The 20,277-nt window shown below is 35.3% G+C and overlaps 1 protein-coding gene across 2 annotated transcripts; it reads left to right on the forward strand.

Annotated features, from left to right (window-relative positions):
* Nucleotides 1-10,704: 10,704 nt before the first annotated feature.
* LOC132641118 (protein neprosin-like) lies at nucleotides 10,705-15,900 on the forward strand. Of its 2 annotated transcripts, none has more exons than XM_060358003.1 (7): nucleotides 10,705-11,562; nucleotides 11,651-11,737; nucleotides 12,083-12,298; nucleotides 12,740-12,937; nucleotides 13,568-13,621; nucleotides 13,762-13,908; nucleotides 15,297-15,900. In XM_060358003.1, the coding sequence occupies exons 1-7, from the start codon at nucleotides 11,173-11,175 to the stop codon at nucleotides 15,672-15,674; spliced, it is 1,470 nt and encodes a 489-aa protein (XP_060213986.1). In that variant the 5' UTR covers nucleotides 10,705-11,172; the 3' UTR covers nucleotides 15,675-15,900. The 2 variants fall into 2 exon arrangements, with proteins under 2 accessions (XP_060213986.1, XP_060213987.1); XM_060358004.1 differs by having other exon boundaries at nucleotides 12,773-12,937.
* The last annotated feature ends 4,377 nt before the right edge of the window (nucleotides 15,901-20,277 follow it).

Genomic DNA, 20,277 nt, shown 5'->3' on the forward strand with positions numbered 1-20,277 from the left:
GCCAGAGATTTGATAGATCTGCTCGAGCAGGGCCGAGTACGAGTTCTTCAGGATCCCAGTTTAGAGGTGATTCGGGTCAGGCGAGGCCGCCCGTGCCACTATGTTCCCAGTGTGGGAAGTTGCATTGGGGTCAATGCCGATCAGGTTCGGATGTTTGCCATTCATGTGGTCGACCAGGCCATATCATGCGTGATTGCCCCTCAGTTCATGGTAGAGGTAGGACCCAGCCTTCAGGGTCGATAGCCGGATCTTCAGCATATGTACGCCCTGTGGGGCCAGGTTCACATGCGCCGATCGGCCATGGTAGAGGTAGGGGAGAGCTTCCAGTTCTAGCGGTCCTCAGCACCGTGTTTATGCTTTGGCTAGACGCCAAGATCTTGAGTCTTCTCCTGATGTGGTTACAGGTTTATTATCAGTATTCTCTCATGATGTATATGCTTTGATTGATCCGGGCTCCACCTTGTCATATGTTACTCCGTATGTTGCGGGTCGATTTAGAGTCGAGCCGGAATCGATTAAACCTTTTGAGGTGTCTACACCCGTTGGTGAATCGGTAATAGCTAGCCGAGTATATAGAAATTACATAGTTTTGATTTGTGACCGTCGTACTATAGTTGACTTGCATGAGCTAAAGATGGTGTATTTTGATGTTATTATGGGCATGGATTGGTTGGCTTCTTGTTATGCCAATGTTGATTGTAGAATGAAAATGGTTCGTTTTCAATTTCCGGGAGAACCAGTCTTAGAATGGAAAGGGAACACGGCGTCACCAAAAGGTAGGTTTATTTCCTATCTAAAGGCAAGAAAAATGATCACGAAAGGTTGCATTTATCATCTAGTTCGGGTTCAAGATTTAGAAGCTGAATCGCCGACTCTTCAGTCAGTTCCCGTAGTAAATGAATTTCCGGATGTGTTCCCGGAAGAGCTTCCAGGCCTTCCTCCCGAGTGAGAGATTGATTTTTCCATTGAAGTGTTGCCAGGCACGAAGCCTATATCCATTCCTCCTTATAGAATGGCTCCCGCAAAACTGAAAGAGTTAAAGGGGCAATTGAAAGACTTGCTTGAAAAAGGCTTTATTAGGCCTAGTTCATCCCCGTGGGGAGCACCTGTTTTGTTTGTCCGAAAGAAAGATGGCTCTTTAAGAATGTGCATTGATTATCGGCAATTGAATAAGGTGACGATTAAGAACAAGTATCCTCTTCCGAGGATTGATGATTTATTTGATCAATTGTAAGGTGCCAAATGGTTTTCAAAGATAGATTTGAGGTCCGGGTATCACCAAGTGAGAGTTAGGGAGAAAGATATCCCTAAGACAGCCTTCAGAACAAGATATGGTCATTTTGAGTTCCGGGTAATGTCATTTGGGCTAACTAATGCGCCGGCGGCATTTATGAATCTGATGAATAATGTGTTCAGGCCTTTTCTGGATTTATTTGTGATCGTATTTATCGACGACATCTTGGTATATTCTAGATCCGAGGCAGAACATGCGAATCATTTGCGTACTGTCCTCGGAGTCCTTCGAACTCGACAGTTGTTTGCAAAGCTTTCCAAATGCGAGTTTCGGTTGAACTCGGTGGCATTTCTAGGGCATATTGTGGCAGCCGATGGTATTCGAGTAGACAGTCAAAAGATTGAGGCCGTGAAGACTTGGCCACGGCTCACGACTCCTACGGAGGTTCGTAGCTCTCTGGGCTTAGCAGGATATTACCGGAGATTTGTTGAAGGTTTCTCTTCTATTTCAACACCACTCACAAAGTTGACCCAGAAATCGGCAAAGTTTCAATGGACAGATGCTTGTGAACATAGCTTCCAAGAGTTGAAAGATAGGTTGACTTCTGCCCCAGTCTTGACACTTCCAGAGGGATTGGAAGGATATGTTGTATATTGCGATGCTTCAGGTGTTGGGCTAGGCTGTGTATTGATGCAACATGGTAAGGTGATTGCATATGCTTCAAGGCAATTGCGGAAACATGGGCAGAATTATCCAACCCATGATCTAGAATTGGCCGCAGTGGTTCATGCATTAAAGATATGGAGACATTATTTATATGGTGTCCATGTGGATATTTATATAGATCATAAGAGCCTTCAGTATATCTTCAACCAGAAAGAGTTGAATTTGCGGCAACGACGATGGTTAGAATTTCTAAAAGATTACGACGTTGATATCTTATATCACCCTGGAAAAGCAAATGTTGTAGTTGATGCTCTTAGCCGCAGATCGATGGGAAGTTTATGTGATGTACGACCAGAGAAGAGAGAAATGGCTCGTGAGCTCCAGCAGTTAGCTAGCCTAGGAGTTTGAGTAATGGACTCAGGTAGCAGGGGAGCTACTATTCAGAATTTAGCAGTCTCGTCGCTAGTAGCAGAAGTGAAAGAGCGACAATACGAAGATTCCATGCTAATACAGTACAGAGATACACTCCCTCAGAAAGAGGAGTCATCATTTGATATTTCAGGAGACGGAGTTCTCCGATGTCGAGGCAGATTATGTGTTCCCAATGTGGCAGGTCTACGCCACCAGATATTGAGGGAAGCTCATTGTTCCCGTTATTCTGTTCACCCCGGTGCGACGAAAATGTATCATGACCTCAAGTCTATATATTGGTGGAATGGGATGAAGAAAGATATAGCGGAATTCGTAGCTCAATGTCCCAATTGTCAACAAGTGAAAGTCGAGCACCAAAAGCCGGGTGGATTGTTGCAAGCCATAGAAATCCCAACTTGGAAGTGGGAAGTGATTAACATGGACTTCATTTCAGGCTTACCCCGTTCTCGACGTAAGTATGACTCTATATGGGTGATTGTGGATAGACTCACCAAGTCAGCTCATTTTTTACCGGTCAGAGAAGATTATGCAGAGCTTTGTCTTAGGGAGATAGTGAGGCTCCATGGTGTTCCAGTATCTATTATCTCTGATAGAGGGACTCAGTTTACAGCTAATTTCTGGAAGTCTTTCCAAGAGGGTTTAGGGACCCAAGTGAACCTTAGCACGACATTTCATCCGCAGACCGATGGGCAAGCTGAACGCACCATCCAGACTCTTGAAGATATGTTGCGAGCATGTATGATAGATTTTGGAGGTAATTGGGATGATCATTTTCCACTCATTGAATATGCTTACAATAACAGTTATCATGCTAGCATTCAGATGGCACCGTACGAAGCGTTGTATGGGCGAAAGTGTAGATCCCCGATTGGGTGGTTAGAAACAGGAGAGGCTAGACTGATAGGGCCAGACTTGGTCCAGCAAGCCATAGAGAAAGTCAAGCTCATACAAGATCGGTCGTTAGCATCCCAAAGTCGTCAAAAGTCCTATGCAGATAACCGTCGAAGAGACTTAGAGTTCCAAGTGAAAGATTGGCTATTCTTGAAAGTGTCACCGATGAAAGGTGTAATGAGGTTTGGCAAAAAGGGGAAGCTTAGTCCCCGGTACATTGGACCTTATGAGATTGTGCGCAAAGTGGGCAAAGTGGCCTACGAATTATATCTACCTCCGTATTTGGAGTCAGTTCACCTAGTTTTCCATGTCTCGATGCTTCGAAAATGTGTTGGAGATCCTACTAGGATCGTTCCAATAAGCTATGTGCAAGTGACAGAAAAGTTGACTTATGAAGAAATGCCCATTGCCATACTAGATAGGCAAGTAATGAGGCTTAGAAACAAAGAAGTGGCCTCAGTTAAGGTTTTATGGAGAAGCAGTAAACGAGAAGAAATGACATGAGAAGCGGAAGAAAGTATGCCATCCAGATACCCTCATTTATTTCAGCCCTTGGGAGAGATTCAGGATGAAACATCAGCGGTATGAGGTATGTATGATTTCCTTTTCATGCTTTTGGTCGTGTGTGGCCAAAGATATGTTGATATTGTGACGTAGCCCCGTGAGGCGGTGATATTTTGGTTTGTTGTGGCAGGTTGGTAGTGCCATATTATAGGGGAAACTCTAGCGAAATTTCTATAGAATCCCCGAAGACTTTAACATTCGAGGACGAATGTTCTTTAGGGGGGAGAATGTTACACCTCGGGAATTCCCCAGTGAACGTACAGTGAATAGACTAACGAAGAATACGAGTATATGATGTTTTGATGAGAAGGGAACGACGTTTGATGACCCTAAGTAAGGTTTCAAAGGTAATTGCAAGGAAAGGTAGGTTATGCTCCACAATGACTAATTATAGGTTTTGGAAATGTGAAAAGTTTCAGGTTTGCATTCTGGCCAGTTGGTCGTAAAATGAAATACGGACCGTAAAGTGGTATACGGTCCGTAAACTGCCATGTCGTATTTTGGCTTCCAAAACTTCAACTTTCTGCCAAATAATCAAATGGTTAAATACGACCTAAAATACGGACCGTAAAGTGGTTTACGGCCCGTAAATCACCACGTCTCAGCCTGAGTTTCTGGTTCTGTTATGACTAAATACGACCACGAAGGACGGTCCGTAAACTGGAATACAGACCGTAAACCAAGTTTACAACCACTGTGTTGTTCACTCCAGACCAGATTTTAAGTCATTAAATAAGAGACCCAAGTTTATTATTTCATTTCCACATTTCATCCCCTCTCTCTAAAACATCTCTATACATTTATTCCACAAGATTTCAAGGATTATTAGTCATCAACAACACAAATCAAGTGAATCAAGTGTAAGGAAACCCATTAAGATTATTCAAGTCAAGAAAATCTTATTAAAGGAAAACTAGGGTTTTTGCTCAAGTGAAGTATTTCGACCAAGACTCGTTCCTACAACATCTAAGGTAAGATTTATGGTATTTATATGTTGTTTAAGGTATTTGAGAGTTAAAATGCTTGGACATTAGATGGGTATAGAAAAATGGGTCATGAATGATGAATAGTGACATTTTGAGGGATAGTTTGAATTGAACCATGATTCTTGTTGTGTTGTGATATGAATGTGTTATAAATGATGTTAAGATCATGAAAATGGACATTGTATATGAATGGACGAAGTCGGGTGATATGACCATGAATATGGGTGAATTGGGAGCGAATTAAGAAATTTAGATAATGTGGTTAACGTAAATGATTAATGGCCATTGTTATGGTATTGTGAATGTATTGTTGACGTTTGGGAGTTGAATTACGATATGGAGGAATGTTGTATAAATAAAGCAGATGTTGTCCGATTTTCTCTAGCTTTAGCCATGTGTGCTAGTTGTCGATTCTAACAGTAGTATGACTTTAATGAAAGTATAAACGCAACCGTTGAAAGAGAACGTGCAAGTGGTAAATTGTCGAACGAAAAGTTATGTAAGGCTAACCCTTCTTTAATAAGGAATGGTTCTTTGGCCAAACATCTAAATCTTCCATAAGTCTATGATGTCTCATAAATGTTTCGATCTTCCGAGCTATTAAGCTCACGATTCTTGATATGCTATGATTGTACTAAGTTCCTCGTATGACGAGTAAGCCTATAAAGGTAAGTATGATGAACGATGATAATAGTGATGATGATATTGAGGACGACTATAATGGTAATAGTGATGATGATAACGATGACGATGATGATAGTAATGATAATAGTAAAGATGCTTATGAGCTATATGTATGTATGCCCTTGTATGGCTACTATGAAACACCGAGCTTATATGGCCGGGTAGTATATGTATAGATGTATATGTAAGTATGTTTACGTAACGCGTGCACACCACTGCAGTTGGGTATGGATAACACTGAGCCTTGGTAGGGCCAGGTATGTGTAACACTGAGCCTTGGTTGGCCAGGTATGTATGACCACTGAGCCTAGCTATGGTCGGGTACGTGAAACACCGAACCTTCGAAGTCGGGTATGTTATGTAAATGCTATGTATATGATATGATTATGTACGCGGTGTGATTATGTATACAATATGAATGTAAATAGGGGTATGTATACGAATACGAGTACTAATATGGAACGGATATGGATATTGAGGTACGAGCACAAACACACATTAGAATGGAAAGTTTCTATGAAAGGCAAGTAAGTGCCCATGGCGATAATATTACCATCTCCCATCTTGTGCTATTTCTTATGATGTTCATTATGTTTCTACATTGATATTTATCATGCTTTACATACTCAGTACATTCTTCGTACTGACGTCCTTTTGTTTGTGGACGCTGCGTCATGCCCGCAGGTGCACAGGGAGACAGGCTCGATCCATAGCGGTATTCTCAGAGACCACCTAGCAGAGCTCCATTTCATTCGGAGCCATAGCTTTTGGGTACTTATTCTTTTGTGTACATAATTATGGGCATAGCGGGGTCCTGTCCCGCTTATGTGATATGTTATACTCTTCTTAGAGGCTCGTAGACATGTGTATGTGGTTAGATGTGTTTGGCCTTGTCGGCCTATATTTTATATACCATTTTGTTGGCCTCGTCGGCCCATGTATATTGATGTGGCATAGATGCCTGTGATGATATAAAGAGGTTATTGTCCAAAGGGGACTAGTATGATTGATGGATAGAAATGTATGTTTTTACTATGTGGCTCCCCTAGATGTTATGTGAAAGTATGTCAAGGGGTGCTCGGGTGGGATAGCACCGGGTGCTCGTCGCGGCCCCCTTGTCGGGTCGTGACAGTATCTAATCGCCCAACGTCTACTTCTCGAACTCGAAAGCCTACAATCAAGATAACATATGCCACAATTAGATCATTTCTATCACTTGCTATCCAACTCAAGTACAAAAGGAACTTAACGAATTTTGGACAGCATCTCCTTTGTAAACTTAACAATCCCTCAATTTCCAATTCATCCCAAACACCAACAATAACTTCAACAACAACAATATCATCATATGACCACATAAACAAGTAAGAATCTCTCCAAAAGTCTAATCAAAGTCAACCCATAAGGCAACCATACTAACAAACTAGTTTATACCTCTATAACACCACCTCCCTCACCTGAAATCACTAAAACTCTTGATAATCACTCCATAATAAAGATAGGAATCATATACATACCTTGAAGAAGCTAGAACTCCCAAAACTCAAGCTTAAACTCCAACTCCATAGCTCAATAACTCCAATGGAACCCTAGGAGCAACTTTCCCTTCAATAGCTCGGGTCCACGGGCTCAGATCTTGCTAGAACTTCACTAATTGATGGAAATGTTGAGAGGAGATATGTTAGGGTTTTTCTCTAGTTTGGGGAATGGAAAATAATGAATTAAAACGTAGGGTTGCATATATATATAGGTGGAACTAGAAAGTTCCAGCGATGGGGGTTGACGGATGGGTTGGCTCGTCGACGTGCTCCGTCGACCTGCCACCTGAAAGTTCAGAGGCGGCGGCTCATCGATGGCCCATCAAAGGCGACTGGTTCTGCAGGTTTTTCCTGAGTCGTTCCAAATCGCGTCGATCCGATTCGTTTAATCTCTAATCCTATCGTTTGGTAAAGAACATATACTTGTGCTTCGGTACATGCGAAGTAAGGCATTTAATATCTCAACAATTCGGGTGTGGATCTCCATACTAAGGGTATAACCACCAATAAACCAAGGACTCTCTTGCGACGAAAACGAGAGGTGTAACAGTTAATAACATATTTTTCGAATGTTGAATGATGTGAACCTCATTGTGATGTATTTGATCGCCAAGAACATCTAACATAAAGAAGCATCTCGATATTTCGAGTCGATCTTGACGAGAATGTTTTTTGATAACTTCGGCCTAGAGAAAGACAATGTTTGATGTCTTGATTTCTTTGTGAATACCAAAGAATTTATGAAATATTCTAGATGCTTCTTTAAGGGAACTTGTGCGCCTCTTATAGGTGTGAGTTAGAGCTTAGGGTAACCCTTAACTTTTGCACTTGAAAATCATGTTGAGCAATTATTTTATAGAGGCCCAACTCAAATTCAGTAAATCTTTTATGTCTACAGATGTCACTTACTTTAAGGCTTGTTTGAGTGTAGGCTTTCATGGTTTAGGATAGAGTAGCCTCCAAGAAATTTTTAATGGACTTTTGGGCTTGAAGACTATTATCTTATAGCGGCCTGACTTAAATTCAATAAATGGTTTTATGTCTACTCACCCCTTCTTCAAAAGCTCTCAGTCTAGAAGTCTATCAGTTCTTCTTTTTATGTCACAATTATGCTTATTTCCTAATTTATAATGTTAAGATTGTTAAGATTTACTAATTCTGTTTTGATCTTCTAGTAATATTCGGTAAAAAATTATTCATACCTGATATTTTCATTAAACAAAATAAAGGAGAATACACGGCTTTCATATACATATTTGTTAGTTAACCATAATTATATGATATGTATTTTCATAATAAATTTTAGCTATGGAGGTTAAATTATCTTGTTTATATAAACACCGGGCATAGTAAGTTTTTACTGACAATTTTCCATGTTTAATAGTCTGTCATTAATTGAATCCAATAAGAATAGTACTCCATCGTTACATGATGATGTTTGACTGAGGATAAAATTTAATAAAGAAATTTATAAAAAAAATTATACATACTAAAAGTATTCTTAGAACTTGTCTTTTTAAATATGTTATGACATTTCTAGGATTAATTATAAAAGAATTTAATTAAAATAAAAAGTTAAAGTTAAAAATATTTTTAAATATAATAAAATGCCAATTTTTAAATAATTTAAAATGACAAGAGTGTCATATAAAATGAAACAGAGTAAAAGAAATAGTTAAAAGATTATTAAATTATTGTAATATTATATTTTGATTAGAGGCTTTGAACACGGTAGGGCACCATCAAGGGCAGATGAACCTTAATCGAAGCAATGTCACGCAACACCTCCTCGTCTAAAAATATTATGGAACACCCCTAGAATCAACGTACTAACGTGTAAACATAAAGTATGGCATAATTGGATGAAGCTCGCTCCGGGAAATGGTGGTTTGGGCACACCGTCTCGTCTGAAGATTTTATTAAATACCCATAGAACCAATGTACTAATAAATAATTATCTTGGGATCGAAGTCGAACAGAGGGCAAATTTGCTCTATATACTTTTCATAGTTGAGGGGCAAATTTAAACCAATGCACTAATAATAAGGTCATATTCGAGACCAAAGTTAAAAAAAGGACAATTTTACTATATTTCTCATACTTTTTTTTTAATCCTTTTTCCTTTGTTAAATAGAGGTGAATTCAAAATTCGTAATCTTATCATACGTACCAGCATATTAATACTCCTCTTTGATACAGTATATGCGCAATTCGAGCCATAAGCATCATTTTTTTTATGCGGATTGCCCTTCAAAGGCACTGGTCTTTAATATTTGTCCCTCAAATTGGTGGTATTTAATTTTTGTCCCTCAAATTGGTGGTCTTTAATTTTTGCCCTTCGCTTAATATTTCGAGGTTCTGGGTTCAAACCCCAGCTCAATTAAAAAAAAAAATCGCAAGACAGAGGTTAGAATTCTCAAGGCATGTAAAACTCTGTCTGGAGCCTAACTTTGACCCGAATAAGTTTAACTTTGCTACGAAATTCTGTCTTTCGATTTTTTTTTTTACTGACAAGGAATTTGAATCTCAAACCTAATGATATTAGGCTAATCGTGCAAATGACCCCATGAGCATTAAGTTTGCTTAAACCAACAAATGAGGGCTTAATCAACATGTGCTTCATATTTATGGAGCTGCCCCAAACAATTCGAAAGAGAAAAGGAAAAGAACGGAGCCCGAAATATAAGCGGAGGGGGCCGTGCATGCACATGCATGGGATGCCCTAGATATTACAGCCGCGCGTGCCTTCTTATTTTATAAACAAATTATATACATGTACATCCCTCTAATACGAATAACACTTTTATGTACACTCCATAAAAAGACAACATTTAAAAGGTAAAATTAGCAACCCATGCAATAGTAATTAACTTATACTGGAGTATTAGTTATTTTCTATCCAATTCCATCCCTAAAAAATATAGGAACTATTAATGACGTAAAAATATATGAAAAGAAAAACCGGAGGCGTGCATGCCTTGTTATTTTGTACTAACAATACCCTTTAATGGATAGGATTTAACTTATATATCGTGATAATAAATATTACAAGATTATATCATATATTCGTCATTAGCATATTTTAACAGATAATATCTTATTTTTCAAGTCCTCGATTTTAACTTTATTTTTTGGATGCTTACGTGTAGTCAGATGCAGTGCTAAATGGAGAGCAGGTAATTATGCTATGCAAATTGGGCAAAGATAATTTTTTGAGTTATATATAAATTGGTGAATTTCCATAATATAAGAAAATAATTTAGTAAGCAGTAAAGGGGGTTCAAAATTTAATTCGTCAGAGATTTAAATCGTAGTTGTGATATTTGCTATATTTTGTGAATCCTTTTATATAAATTTTTTGCTCAATGTGACTGTAAAAAAAATTCCATTATCAGTATAGAAAATTAATCTCTGAATATATTATATATAATAAGATTTTGGAATGCAGGTAAAAAATAAAATAACAAGAAGCTGACACAAAGAACATCTAGGGAAGTGAGAAAGAGAAACACCTAAAGCAAAGAACTTTGAGAATCAAGTGTAATTCTAATTCCTATCTGTCTTCAAACCCCAAGTAAAGAATAACAGAAACCAGAAACACCCCCCCCCTCACCCTACCCTCCCACCCCGCCCCCACTACCCTCCCCCCCCTCCAAGCCCTTATAAACATTATGCACTTATAAAATTTGCATAGAAAAGCTAAAGTTTCAGTCTTTGTATTGGAGACTGGAAACACTCCTCCCACTACCCTACCCCCCAACCCCTCAACCCCAACCAAACTCCATCCTCCAAGAAGCTCATTTTAGTCTCTCTCTCCACTCAATTAATTCCTTCTTCATTTTCATTTAAGAAAAAATTAAAGAATTACTAAGTACTAGTACATGTCTTGATCACAACTCAATACAGTAGTATTTATTTGGCCACAGCCCACATGGAGTTAAATTGAAACTCTAAAAACAAGTGCACAACCCATTCTTGTACATTTTATATTAGCTCATGCCTGGGAGTTGCTGTTAGTCAGACAAGACTCAGAATTTAGAAGGAGGGAAAGAGAAGAAGAGAATTAATTCCATTTTTTAAATTTATTCTAGAGTTTTGACAATTCTTGGAAATAGTGAAAATAGTCATGAACATGTTGTACTAGACCTTTGGTTTCTTGAATTGTAGTCTGGAAATTATGGATTTGCTGGGAGTTGTGCTAGTGCTACCAATATTGGCAAGTAGTGAAGAAAATAATTGGTGTTTTCTTCATCATTACACAACAAGACAATGCCAATATGGTATATCACAACAAGAACAAATAGAGGAAGAATTACAAGAAGAAGAAACAAGAAATTCCACAAGAATTTATGTTATGGCTTCTAGCTGTTCCAAGATTTCACCAATCATTTCCATTTTTGTTTTCTTCCTCTTCTTTATCTTCTCTGTTTGTCCTGTTTTGTCAATAGAAACAGAACAATTCAACCTAGCCAACCAAACTTTTAAGCCAGGTGATGAGCTTCACAAGATGAAAATGATTAAATCTCATCTTATGAAAATCAATAAGCCTTCTCTCAAGACAATTAAGGTATTCCCAACTCTTTCCAATTCCATTTTCTCATTTTTTTCTTTTTCTTTTTCTATCCTATATAATAGCTCTCTGAATTGTGATGCAGAGTCCTGACGGAGATCTTATAGATTGTGTATTATCTCATCAACAACCAGCTTTTGATCACCCTCAGTTAAAGGGCCAAAAGCCATTGGTAAACCAATTTTGATCCCTCATTTTCACCTTGTATTTCTTTTCTTTGTTTGGTTTAACCTTTTACTGGTCCACTAATTCAAATTCAGGCCATGTCGAGTCCATGATTAAAATGGTTCTATTTCTCAATCTTTACGTGGTTTAGTGGCCGGAATATTTCTTATAGCTCGGCTACTTCCTCATTTCAATAAAGAGAAAACGCATCCTGCCAAGAGTTTCTCTACTTTAGGCCTAACTCTAAAATTCTGATTCAAGATAGAGGAATCTCATTCATCTCAAGTTTTTTAGACTTGTATTCAATATTTCAAAGTGTTAATGCTTTTGAAAATTTTGTCTTATATTATAGGAACCGCCTGAGAGGCCAAAATCAAGGCACAACTCAAATTCAATGGAGTTCGAAAATTTCCAACTTTGGAGCTTTTCTGGAGAAACATGTCCAGAAGGAACTATTCCAGTTCGAAGAACAAAAGAACAAGACATTCTAAGAGCTAGTTCAATTCGAAGATTTGGTAGAAAAATTAGAAGATCAGTTCGTAGAGACACTACTAGTAATGGCCATGAGGTTTGTGTTTTCTAAACATGTTTTAGCTTATTTTTTTAAAAAATGCCTCATTTATTTTCATATATCAAACTATTCTATTTTCAGAATAAAATTTCATGAACTTTAAGTGATTTTGTTGTGAATGGTTACTTTAACATGGTTTTGTGATTTAGATATTTGGCAGGTTACTTTTTTTGGTTCATGCCGACTTTCATGTTTTTTTTTCTCCTTTCCCAAATTTGGTTTCACTATTTTCCAAAGGCCTTTACTTTGTCAATCTCCATTCATCTATTTCTATATTCAAATAATAGTCCGAGAAACTTTATCATCAAAAATCAAGAATTGCAATTTTGAGATGGTATCTATTCCTCCTCACAAAATAAAATACTTGTACATTTAAATTATTTTCTTCTTAATTTTCTTAAGTAATAAGTCTTTCTTTTTCTTTTTTGTGCCTCTTAGATTTTGTTTCTATTTCAATTTTTGGAAAAACAGCATGCAGTTGGATATGTAACTGGAGATCAATATTATGGTGCAAAAGCAAGTATAAACGTGTGGGCGCCTAAAGTTACCAACCAATATGAATTCAGTTTATCACAAATGTGGGTTATTTCTGGTTCATTTGGTGATGATCTCAACACCATTGAAGCTGGTTGGCAGGCATGTTCTTATTTATTTCTTCATTTCATGTTATGTGCACTGATAATGTAGAGAAATTTTTATACTAATAAATTAAGTTGATCAACAAAATATAAACAATTTCCCCTATCAAGTCCTCTGATACGATAACTCAGGAAAATATGTAACAGTTTTTTTTTTTCAAACTTAAATAGAAAAAATAGTACCTAATATGACTTTAAAACATTTAAACTTTTATTAACAAGTTAATTCCCCTATAATAGTCCCCATGTTTACAATTCAGTGATCAAAAGGTCACGATTCAAACTGTAATTGAGGTCACTGCTAACTCAATTGGGTATTTCTTCATATTCCTCTTATATGTAAGATTTTATTAAGTAAAATATTATTGAAAAAAAAAAATGTAAATTTGTTGAAGATATTAATTTTTGAGCACTTTGATGGAAAAACGCGGTTTCTTCAATTTAAATGTGACATGTACTGGCATGGAAGTGAGAATAGTACTCGAAGAGTGAACCATTTTCTTTAGTGTCATTTAAAGCATGCCATTAAATCTTCAGCTACCTTTCAATATCAACAAATCTTTTTCTGCAATGCTTTAACAGAATTTAGGTAGCTAAATTATTGATTTATTTCATTTAATTATAACAGGTAAGCCCAGAGCTATATGGGGACAATTATCCAAGGTTTTTCACCTACTGGACAGTAAGTTTTAATTTTACATACTGCATTTGTATTATTAGTCCTTATGATAATTAATTAGAAGAACATCACCTATTAAAGTGAAAATATTAAATTCTTTGGTAGAAATTATTTCTTATTTTTTGTTTTAATGATTTGTTCAGAGTGATGCATACCAAGCCACAGGATGCTACAATTTGCTGTGTTCAGGATTTGTTCAAACCAATAATAAAATAGCAATTGGGGCAGCAATTTCACCAACATCCTCTTATAGTGGTGGCCAATATGATATCAGCATCATGATTTGGAAGGTAGTCACATTTCTCTGAAGAAAAAATATAGGCAGTAAATTTATTTATTTTTGTATTTTCTAAAAACTTTGCTATTTTTCTCTCTTTTGGGTAGATGGTTAATTTATTCGAAAATCCAACTAATTAATACGACATTTAAGATCGTTTTCCTCCAACCAAAAACTAAGAAGAGCATAATTCAATCAAGAAAGTATTAAGCTTTCTACGGTAATAAACATCATTTGTGTATATCTCCTTTATTTCTTCCGAAAGCGCAATTTTGTTAATTTGGTGGCATTTTTTACTAATAAAATGAGATTTAAATCAGAATTGAGAAAATTAAGGGGGTTCATTACAAACGGGTACTGATCTACTAGAATCGATGGTATTGTCTTTTCTCTTTTTCTTTTTCTATTGGCCTTTTATCTTTTCTTGCTACTTTTCTCTTTTAGTACTTTTATACTAGCTAGCCAACTTACTGATTTGTCCACAGGTCCAATGTTACTTAAGAAAAAACTTCATTTGGCCTGTATTTACTTATTCCTGCAGATAGAAAATGATAATATCATTTAATAGGTGGTTCAGTAAATAAATACCCTTCGTTTCATTAACCAAAAATTAAAGAATATAAGGGTTAAAATGGAAAAGGAAAAAGCATTTGACATGAATTTACATCATGCTTGCATGTGTGTATGTATATACCTAAGGGGGAATCTTAAAGTTTCATTCATCGTATATTTTTCAGTGGAAACAATCATTTTGTTTGTGCTTTTTTATTTTCCCCCACTTTGTAAGATTCTCTTGACTCTTCTTTCTCAAGCAAAAGCCTTCTCTGACCCGTCCACTTGTGTTATTATTTTTCACTTTGCCCCCCACTTCATAGTTAGCTCTCAAAATCTCATCCTTTGACTTAATATGTATCTTTAATTAACCTTACTTTAGCAATCAAATTTGAGGCTTTCCAATTAAAAGGCTTTAATTTAAACAACAATTTGGCTACATGTTTTATCTTTACATCTTTTCCCTTAATTTTTAATATGAAAATGAACCTTAACCATTCGTGATTTATTTGATTTTTTAATAGGCCTCCATTTTTTCCAATTTGAATTGAAATAGTGATTTATTTGACTTTATTTTTTTAACCGTCCTTCCTACACTGAGCTCTTTATACATTCATTCGTGAGTGACCGTAGACTAGACTAAAAACGTACTCTGAGAAAATAATACTCTCAATCATGAGTATTACATACTCATTGACTATTTTACTGAGATTGTGGCGGGTGCTTATAATCTATTTTGACTGAACTACAAGTTAAGAAAGATAGTAGAAAGTGCAATCAATTACCAGTTACACTTATTTCAAGAAACACATCAAGAATAACCAACATATTTTGAATTATTTGGTGCAGGATCCAAAGCATGGACATTGGTGGCTGGAGTTTGGATCAGGAGTATTAGTAGGATATTGGCCATCATTTTTATTCACACACCTTAGGAGTTCAGCAAGTATGATACAATTTGGAGGTGAAATAGTGAACAGTAGGAGCAATGGATTTCACACATCCACACAAATGGGAAGTGGACATTTTGCTGGTGAAGGTTTTGGGAAAGCTTCTTATTTTAGGAATTTGCAAGTGGTGGATTGGGATAATAGTTTAATACCATTGTCTAATCTCAAAGTATTGGCTGATCATCCTAATTGTTATGATATTCAAGGAGGAGTTAATCGCGTTTGGGGTAATTATTTTTATTATGGAGGGCCTGGAAGAAACCAACGTTGTCCTTAAAAGAGGGGGGAAAAAAGGTACATGTTTTTTTTTTTTCGTTTTTCTTTTTTCTTTTTTGGTTTCTTAGTTTTGGGTGAATGGGGTGTCCTTTTTATTATTCTTTCCATTGTATTCTTAAGTCTAACAAAGTGGTTCATCAAAATTAGTTATTATGCCACCTTTAACTAGGGAGTCGTGTAAATTGGCAAAGAAAATAGTGAATATAATATGTTTTTTGCTGTGTTAATTTATCCCTCTTTCGTATTTTCTAATTTTTGTTCCGTATCAAATGAAGAGTATAATTTTCTAATTAAATTGTTGATGCTTATAATTTGATACCTACTTGTTTTAGCTATGCAAAGTTCCCATATCATAAGTCTATAATATTTTCCTTATACATACTCCTATCAAGACATAATCTACGACTTTTCACCTCATGAGAGTCAAACTAGATAATCTTAGTGTGATATTTAATAGTTTTATTCACCCCTAATGAGAAGAAAGTTGCAATTTATAATACATTTCCTATAGGTGGTTATGAATTTGTGTTCAGTTTAACTCTGAAAGTAGGTTAATTGACTTACAAAAAAAAAAAGTGGCAAATATATCCTTGTTTATGTTGCTTTATGCCGTTGATATTTGACTGATTTATGTTGCGCGAATAATCTAAGGGCATAAAGCACTAAGTTCTCAATTTCACGGATTCAAATGAAACCTTTAGTTATTGTTGGATCTCACCATCCCACCACGTCCCTTCGTGATGAGGGACAAAAAACTAGACACATATGCAAGTCTTTTCTTCAAGCGCGCTGCTGTTGTGGCCTAAATGAAATAGGCAAAGAAGTTTACAAAAACAAAGAGAACATGAAAAGAGGTTGCTCTGTTGGATATTGGAAATATTACACCAACCCTTCTCAGAAGATTAATCCAGTGATTTACAGTCTCAAGGCCAAAAGGGTTGATGGCCCATGGAAATATATCACATTCAAATGCGTATCCAAAATTAAACACTAAGATTACCCGCTGATGATCATAAGTCATAACATATAGCACATAAGCAATATCAAATAACAGAAAATCATGATAAGAGCTAATAATTCAGGTTCCTTTTTGGTGCAGTAGCCATCATTTATAATTTCACACACAATCAAGTAGTATAATTAGTAGTAGCATAGTTTTATCATTTTGACAAACTTAAAGTAATAAGAAACTCCAATAGCCATGACAATTTGATAGGGAAATATTTACCATCGATTAAACTTTAAGAAATGGGAAGAGAAGAGGATGGCAGAAAACAGACTTAAGTTGGACTACACTTTGGTATTCACAAAGGGTGTCAGGATCATTACATATCTTTGCTTGATGTACAAGTAAACCTGTATTAGGGGTGTACAAAGTAAACCGACAAACCGCACCAAACCGATAAACCGAGTCAAACCGAGAAAAAACCCCGACTAGTGGTTTGGTTTGGTGTTGAAAAAAAAAACCCGACCATAATTGGTTTGGTTTGGTTTTAACTAAAAAAAGTCAAACCGAACCAAACCAACCCGACATTACATGTATTCAATTTTAAAAATATTTTATACATAAAAATATTTATTTGTAATGTAATTTATAAATATTTCTTAAATTTTTTCGTAATTTTTTATCTATTATCGTATTATTCAAGCTTGAACTTAGAATTTTGAACGCCAATAAGTTTTATATCCTATGGATGTTAGTAACTCAAATAAAGTTCAAACCAAAACCAACTCAGCACTAATGCTAACAAAAGAAATTCAATTTACCATTAGGAATGACAATAATGTTGGATATCTATTATTTAGTTTTGCATAATTGATTTAGAGAGTGAAAATACATAACTTATTTTTTTTTTCTCTGTCATGTAATTAATACTTATTTGTCGTACTTATTTTAGCATGACTTAATATTTTTAGATTATGATCATTTTCTTTATGGCTTATTAATTAGCAATATTTATTTTAACCGATTTTATTAGCTTTTGTTAAATATTTTAATACAATGTCATCACTTTTTTCACATTTTGTGTTATTTTCTTAAGAAACACCTTAATTATATAGTTGTACCTTACTAGGACTAAAGAAATATTTGAAGTAAAAGTTATATGTTTTGTATCAAGACTATTCCGAAAAAAAACCCGAAAAACCCGTGAAAATCGAATAACACGAGAAAACCCGAGGTTGAAAAACCCGAATTTTATTGGTTTGGTTTGTTATATAAATTTAAAAACCCGACGCAATTGGTTTGGTTTGGTGTTTAAAAAATCTGAACTAACCCGGTCCATGTAAACCCCTAACCTGTATGTAGAGCTTAATAAATGAATAGAAGAGTAAGAGTAAAGAATGTCCTACTTATTATAGGCCATATTCATTTTTCAAAATTATTTTTGTAAACTCGGAGAGTGAGTTCACACAACAAAGATAAAAGAACTACTACGTACATCTGAGGTGCTAAAGAGTTCTTTTTTTTTTTTCAACAATTAGCATCGAGTCTTTAAATATCATAAAAATGAGAAATGCAAGTTAAATCAAGATAAACTACTTATAACGTTAATCAGTACAATGACAATTATAAATTCTTTTATACGACAATCTGCATTTGTACAATTTGTCGTGTTAATGGTGCATATACAGTGACCTATCTAATATTGAATACTGTGGAAGAGTAAGACTCTTACACTTACAAAATGAGAAGTATCACAACATCTAGTATAATTAGTTTGGTTTTCGAAATGAAAGATAAATAAATTATTTTATATTAGTTGTGGGGTTTATTTTTGCAACTCTTAGGTAGGTGCGCAGTGTTGACTGTTTTGTAAATTTACTTAATTTTTCCAGTTGGAGCAATAAAACCATTGTAAATGCTATTGAAGGCTGTCCTGCTGCTTCTTAATGAATCCACCGACTTTCGAAGATAGTGATGAATATATGAACAATATCAATTTCATTTTTTGATCATACGTGGGAGGCTCGTTTTTGGAAAGCCCTATTAAGAAGCATTCAATTTTTGCAATTAAAAGTTGGAAAAATGTATGTGCAAGATAGAAGAAGGGGTTGGTACAGCTGGGGACTCGATGGGGAGATATATATCATACATTTAGTCATTTCATGGGGATAATAGGAAGGATAGACATTAATTAATTTGTGGACTTTTGTAACATAAATTGTGATGGACCATCGGTGAATGTTGATGGATCATCTTGATATACCTACGAAAGTTCCATCAACTCAATATCATGCATTTGAGAGTGACTTCTCATACATCTTTGCACGTATATGATAAATTTCTGTTTCTATGGCTGCTTAAAAGTATTTTTTATTTTTAGTTGAACACCTTAAACATTTTAAATTTTTTTAAATAAAAAAATACTTTTAGCTTCTCAAAGCTTGGGCTAAACAGGATATAAAATTAAAATAATGGTGAAATTTGATCACGAGATCTCAAGCTCTCCATCATTAACATTAGCAACTTTGCATAAAACTTATTCCTTAGTCAAATAAAAAGATGCATGTGCCAACAGTTCCTAAACCACCAAAAGAATTTCGAGCTCTTTTATGTCAAAAACGAGATAAAGTTACTATTTAGATGACTCAACATTTGGAGTATTTTCTCTCCCACAGATAAAATTACTCTTTAGTTGGAGTCCAATTATAATGTTAAAACCTCGTATTGAATTTATACCTAGTTAGAAGAAACTATATATTTATTATATACCTTTTGCTAATTAAAGTGCCAAAATAATCTTGAGACTAATTTTAAGGGAGGTTGTGCATTTAGTCCGTCAAAAATTAATAAATTTTTATTTCAGTTCTTGTAATATCTGGTAAAATATATTTAACATGTAATTAATTAAATATATATATATATATATATATATATATATATATATATATATATATATATATATATTTACTTATAAATATTTATAAAATTAATGAATTAATAAGTGTTAGACCATATGATTACCGACATGTGTTCTTAAATTTATACTGAGGGTAATATAAAATAGCACATTTCTTTATAAAGGGACCAAAATAAAACGTATTATATTAAATATATTTAATAGAATATCACAAGGAACAAAATCATAAGTTATCAGTGATTGAGGGGTCAAAAGTGCATATTTTCCTTTAATGTTCTATCTAAAACCAGAGAAGTTTATCATAGATTACTCAAAATTGAGGATAATTTTTCTTTTTAACATTATTAATTTGGGAGTTGGAAGTCCAACTAGGTAACAATTGTTAGAAAGTCGTCAATATACAAAGTTGTAATAGAGAATTTGGCACTGTATTACAAGTTGGCATATTAAATCAAAAAATTGGGCGGATTGTCCTTCATATGGATTGGAATTTGTGGACCAAAGTACTCTTATTCGCTGATCTATGAAACTAGAGATACAAGTTCGATCCCAGCATAGGAAAAAAAAAATCGCAAGGCAAGACTTCATTGCAAATTATGTCTATTCGAGAAAAAGTTATGCCTTAAGGCATAATCTGTAGTATTGAAAATGCATAACTATGAAATCTTGCCTTAAGGCATAGCTTTTGCTCATGTATTGGAAAGGCATAGTTCAATATTCTATGTAGTTCCTTTTCTGACA

This window comes from Lycium barbarum, chromosome 5 (assembly GCF_019175385.1).
Source record: "Lycium barbarum isolate Lr01 chromosome 5, ASM1917538v2, whole genome shotgun sequence".
Taxonomy (NCBI): domain Eukaryota; kingdom Viridiplantae; phylum Streptophyta; class Magnoliopsida; order Solanales; family Solanaceae; genus Lycium; species Lycium barbarum.

Excerpts from the sequence above, each read along its gene's own strand:
- LOC132641118 (XM_060358003.1), top strand. The coding sequence starts at position 11,173 with ATGGATTTGCTGGGAGTTGTGCTAGTGCTACCAATATTGGCAAGTAGT. Across the intron at positions 12,299-12,739 it reads CTACTAGTAATGGCCATGAG|ATTTTGTTTCTATTTCAATT; the intron begins GTTTGTGTTTTC and ends TGTGCCTCTTAG. Across the intron at positions 13,622-13,761 it reads GGTTTTTCACCTACTGGACA|AGTGATGCATACCAAGCCAC; the intron begins GTAAGTTTTAAT and ends TGATTTGTTCAG.